Source organism: Phoenix dactylifera, chromosome 10 (genome assembly GCF_051530095.1).
Source record: "Phoenix dactylifera cultivar Ajwa chromosome 10, Ajwa_hap1_PhDact_Kaust_v1.1, whole genome shotgun sequence".
Lineage (NCBI taxonomy): Eukaryota > Viridiplantae > Streptophyta > Magnoliopsida > Arecales > Arecaceae > Phoenix > Phoenix dactylifera.
Window position 1 is genome coordinate 11206879 of NC_143199.1, and position 5487 is coordinate 11212365.

A 5487-nucleotide genomic window follows, 5' to 3' on the forward strand; every position below is an offset into this window, starting at 1 on the left:
TTGAAATTTGAATGATTTTGCACATGCTTTTACTTCCACCCATATAGCACTCGTTGGTTGATTCGCCACATCAGCTATAGTCGGTTTTGAGGCATATTATATGCTATCCTAGATTTGAGACTTACATGAACAATGGCATCTGTCCACTTAGCAATAAACACAAATAATTGGGCCTGGCTCTTGTTCTCTAGGGTGTTGAACGTATGACAATTTATCTTTGGTAATTTTTCAGTCTACAGCTGCAAATAGAAGGTCGAGATCATGTTTAACATGACATTTTTTGGGCAGTGCGTAACAGATTTTGCATTTGATAGTTCAACTCAAAATCAACAGAGTCTGTTTCAGTAAAAGAAATACTAGGAAAGAAAACTCTAGAAAAGTGAATCACAAAGATTACCAGACACCAAATTTGAAGCCCCACTCAGTCAGCCGACTGAAACATAAAACGAAAATATTAAGAAATAATAGCAAAAAAATATGATAACAGAGAAATCTTAGAACATCCTATGGTTTCCAAGATAAAAGCGTCAAAATACGTAATAAGCAATCAAGTCAATCGTGGAGTCTTGAGACACCTGAGGAATTATCAATTGAAGTGCTGAGATACCTTAGGATTTGTAGATGCACACCACTACAAGAAGAATTATAATGTATATTGGGAAAGGAGGCATATATTACTAAAACAGCCATAAGGCAGAAAAGATCAGAAGAAAAGAAGGATGAAAAGGAGCTAATCAATGCCGATTTGAATATGGAATATGACTAGGCAAAGCGATCATCACATATTTGCTGAAAACAGGTTTTGTAAGAGTTTGACAACATTTGCATACAGAAGTACTTCAGACATCTTTAACATATGATAGCTTTTGGTTTATATATTTGCTAAAGTCCAAGATCCATAATTTTGGAAGCCAAACTTTTCACTTAAGAAATATGCTTCAGAACTAAAAAATTGATCAGTTCTGACTGATTAAGGATCATCCATAAGAAGATGAAATTAATTCTTTGGAAAGGGCCTCAAATTCAACAATTCTTAGAAACAGAAGACACATGAAATGGACATACAAACCAGTTAAAAATAAGGGATACTTACAAGTTAAGAAAATTGGTATCTTATTCAACTTTATTTAGAAGTAGAGATATGAAACTGTAGCAAATGAGGACAAGATTATTTAGGATGGCGGATATGACTAACAGCAAATTATAAACATGTGTTTCTTGAAAAATACCACAATGGACACTTGGACAGGCAACAAGGGACTCACAAACCATTGAGCTTGGATCCTCTCTGTGAGAAAACATCCAGGATGGGTGGGGCCAGGTCTTTTGTTTCTTGAAAAGAGAGAGAGAATAAGATTTTGGAGATTACAGTGGTGTGGCCTTGTTTTTCATAACCACTTCTTCATTACTCATATAAGGTTAATTAGTTATGCTGGATGCTGACGAAATGAGGGAATCTGTGGTATCCAAAACTTTAGAGAAGCCTACAGAACTCACTAATTCTAGACCTTTCTCCCATACTAAGCACACCCACCAGTCCCTTTCCTCCCTTGGAGAATGGATACCACTGAAAAAGCAGGGGGCCAACAAGGATTGCTCCGTCAAATATTAGATCTTCGTAAGTGATCTGACAGTGTCCTTTTTTTGAGGGAGATTTTGGAGAATGTCGTACAATTCACTACTGATCTAGAAGTTGGAACCTGAAAAACAACAATAAGATGCAGTTACCTCACAATTTGACCTGCAAATTTTGATTTGCAACAATCTCCTAAAGTCAGGCTAAGATTTGATAGAAACCAGTATTCAACAATAGGAGGTGTAATTATCACTATTATGAGAAACAATTTTATTGTTGATGATGTTCATGGTTTCTCTAAATTTTTTTCCAAAAAAGAAAAAAAAACGGATACCTCATCTTCCCAGCAATTAACCAGTATAAGATCTTAAAAACAACCTGAACACAACCATGAAAATCTCATGATTGACTAGAATGAAAATTTGAAATTGATAAACAGAAAACTTCTTTAGGACAAATGACCAATATTGTAAAGCAATCCAGAGAATATTGGCATGATAAAAATGAAATTCCAATACTTTCTAAGCTAAGTTTAAAAATACATTTTGATCAATGGAATACTCTAAAGAAAGAAGTACTTCGCATCTTCCCTTCAATTTCTCTTTAGGGGTATCATTTCAAGTTCTTATAAAAGTCCAGGGACCTATGATATACCATTTCAGATCCCTTGCAAGTGCATCTATATCGACTGTCAAAACATAGACAAGGAGCTCTAAAGGACGACACCATGACACATAAATAATGTCATTAACAAAGGTAATCAAGAGTGCTTCGTATAAGGTTTTTACCCGATAAAGTTTTAATTCCTTGTCTCTCAATTATTTGATGTAACTATGATAGGGAACAAGTCTGCATCCATCATTAAATGTAGGCACATACTACTAAACAAAAACTCAGAAGTCAGAACAGAAACGTATACATGAATCATGAATCATATTTATCCAACAGATAGTTTGTAGTACCATTTTCACTAATATGATGATCCACTCCTCTGACCTGCAAATAATAGGTTGCTTGATTACATGGCCACAGTAGTAGACAACAGCTGCAAGATCGCTGCTCTAAAAAATGGTGAAAAATATCCCATTGCAAGTAGAGAGAAACATATCATCTATTAGGAGAGGAGCACAACAAATCTCCAATCTGAGATTCATTGGCAACATATAACCCCTATCTGATATCTACTGTTGTTGGTCAGCTTCATTACTAAGATCAGTAATCAGCATCCAGAAAGAATTCATATATTACTACACTATTAGATTTACAACAGCAAAATAGATGCTCCTACTCAAAATGTTGCAACATAAGTTTTTGCAGTTTGCATACGGATATACGTTTCTAAATAATATATTATACTGGAACATACTGGTCCGGTCAAAACAGTACCCTTCCATTAAAAGCATTAGTTCCTTGAACTAATGCTGCAAAAAGATGAGACCAGGAGGAGAAAACCTGGGAGCTAGGAGATCTGAAAGCCTGCTGAAAATCCAACTCCAATTCACCACAAAATGCTGCTTAATTACTCTGATATGCTATGTTTCTGTTGAAGGAAAAAGGGGGAAGAATTCAGTTTCCTCCATTTGCTACATTAAAATAGACACCTAATTGTCATTAGACTTGGAATTCACATTTAAGATCAAAAATCTCACCAAATCATCATAGCCTCCAGATCGCCACCACTGTGGCGGAAGGATCTCTATGCCTTTCATCTCCATGATTTCCAATAAATCTGTATTAGCATATTTCATGTCGGGCTCTTTTGATAACATCTTAATGATATCCAGAAGACTGAGCTGGGGTTCGGTGACCGAAGATGCCACAGGACTAGGGACTGAAGGTGGTGGTGGGTTTTCGCCACAAGAAACAGAAGCAGAGTCCGCTTCCCCCATCTCCAGTGGCGGATTCTGTATCAAAACTGGCGACCTTCCTGGCCCTGGAACAACACTAGCAGCAGCTTTGGGGCTTCCATTGGTGCCCTCGTGGACCTCATGCAGCTGATACCGGCAGTTCGACTGCATGCCGTCTTCTCGATCTGCTAGCTTCGATGCTTTCCCCTCCGATGATGGCGGCTTTTGGATGAAAGCCGACGGATTTATCGGCCCTGGAACAACCTTTACAGAAGCACTGGGGTCTCTGGTAGTGCTCTTGGGGGCCTCCCGCGGCTGATACCGGTACTTCTCAAAAAGATCATTACCTGATCCACCCTCTCCAGCTAAACCCCCATGTCCTTTTGCCGGCGATTCGCGAGGAGTAGCCGGCGATTTGATCTGCCTGCGTCTCAATTGCCACCTCGAAGCCCTGCATTTCTTCTTCCAGCGGTTGGATGATGACCGCGAAACCAGGCGGCCGCCGGGAGGAACTTCTCCGACGAGGGCCAGTGAGGGAGACTTGGGAGATGGTTGATGCGCTCCAGTGGTCACTGGAGATTTCCCCTCAATCCCGGCCTCGGGAAGCCCTAACCCTAGATGGTTGATGTCAGCGGCGCAGGCGATAGCGGGGGTGGCGGAGGAGGGGGTGTCCGGGAGAGAGCAGATGAGGATTGGGGCGTCGGCAGGGGGCAGCCTGGCGGCGCCGCTGACGGTCGAGGGGGAGGAGGGAGAGAAGGGGAGGTCGGGGGAGCTACGGGAGTCGTTGAGGGAGGAGTCGAGACGGCGCTGCTCCTGGGAGTCGGAGTGATTGCGGACCTGGGCTTCCATGGAGGCCAAGGGGCGCATGGCTTCCTCCCGACCCTTGCATCCGCCGCTTCGGCTGCCACCGGCTGAGGAGCAGAGAAAGTGGGGCTTTGGCGGGAGCTTTTTTGATGGGAGGTCTGCGTGATACCTGCCGTCCAGGTCTAGCGCCCGGACCCGTCGATTCGCAACATAGTTTTGTTAAAAAGAAAAGAAATCTTTTAGCCTGCATTGTCGTCACTTTCTTATTATTATTATATTATATTATATATATATATATATTATATTTTAACATTTTTTTTAACAATGAGAGGCAGCAAGGATGCGGTTAGAGTTGGGCACTGGGCCGGGCCGTGGGCGGCCCGGCACGGCCCGGCACGAAGAGGACCGTGTCTGGCACGGCCCGGCACGAAGAGGACCGTGTCTGGCACGGCCCGATAGCTACAGTGTCGGGCCGTGCCTGGCACGGCCCATTTAAAGGGGTCGTGCCGGGTCACAGGTTACTGGCCCGCGGGCCGACCCAGGCACGGCCCGCTCTAGGCCCGCGGGCCAAGCACGGCACGGCCCGCGGGCCAGCCCGGCACGGCCCATCAGGGCCTGGGCCGGGCTGGCCCGCGGGCCTGGCACGGTCCGGGCCTGGGCCCGGCCCGGCCCGATAAAAATTAATGCTTCATAAATTTTTTTAATAAATTAATAAATATTGAAAACTAAGGATTTATGAATATAAAGCTACCTTAATGGTGGGGGGTTTGGCATAGACCCCTACCAGTTTATTAATTTAAATCAAAATGGTACATGAAGGGAGGTTTGGACCTTGGTCGGACCTCCAGAATACAATAAGAAAGGGGCCAAAGGGCCAAGGTTTGGACCTTGGTCTGACCTCCAGAATACAATAAAAATGTACAATTATAAAAAATTAAGAAATCTTACTAATCATCAGTGATTCAGTGAATCACTATTCACTCTTCAGTCTTCAGTAGTGTTTGTATCATCATCATCAGAGGATGTTGTATTATGTCCATCTTTATCTTGAAGTCTTGCCTCAGCATCCAACCAATCTTTGAAGCAGAGAAGCATCTCCACCGTTTCGCCCGTCATCCTACTTCTCTTTTCGTCAAGAACACGCCGACCTGCACTAAAAGCGAATTCCGATGCTACCGTGGACATCGGCACAGCTAAAATATCGCGTGCAATTGCAGACATAACAGGATATTGATTTCTAACACTCTTCCACCAAGATAA

At 42.8% G+C, this 5487-nt stretch overlaps 1 protein-coding gene across 2 annotated transcripts; it reads right to left on the minus strand.

The window, feature by feature from the left end:
• Positions 1-1096: 1096 nt before the first annotated feature.
• Positions 1097-4418, minus strand: LOC148702237 (uncharacterized). 2 transcript variants are annotated; one of them, XM_088705373.2, is made up of 4 exons: positions 3226-4418; positions 3029-3116; positions 2539-2572; positions 1097-1700 (listed from the first exon to the last, which is right to left on the minus strand). In XM_088705373.2, the coding sequence occupies exons 1-2, from the start codon at positions 4288-4290 to the stop codon at positions 3096-3098; spliced, it is 1086 nt and encodes a 361-aa protein (XP_088561499.2). In that variant the 5' UTR covers positions 4291-4418; the 3' UTR covers positions 1097-1700; positions 2539-2572; positions 3029-3095. The 2 variants fall into 2 exon arrangements, with proteins under 2 accessions (XP_088561499.2, XP_088561498.2); XM_088705372.2 differs by lacking the exon at positions 2539-2572 and having other exon boundaries at positions 3226-4412.
• Between the last annotated feature and the right edge of the window lie 1069 nt (positions 4419-5487).

What these genes read in the sequence shown, in the direction of transcription:
- LOC148702237 (XM_088705373.2), bottom strand. Translation starts at nt 4,290, where the DNA reads ATGCGCCCCTTGGCCTCCATGGAAGCCCAGGTCCGCAATCACTCCGAC. An exon ending in CTGGAGGCTATGATGATTTG is followed by an intron (nt 3,117 to 3,225) that starts GTGAGATTTTTG and finishes TTCCTTCAACAG; the next exon opens with AAACATAGCATATCAGAGTA.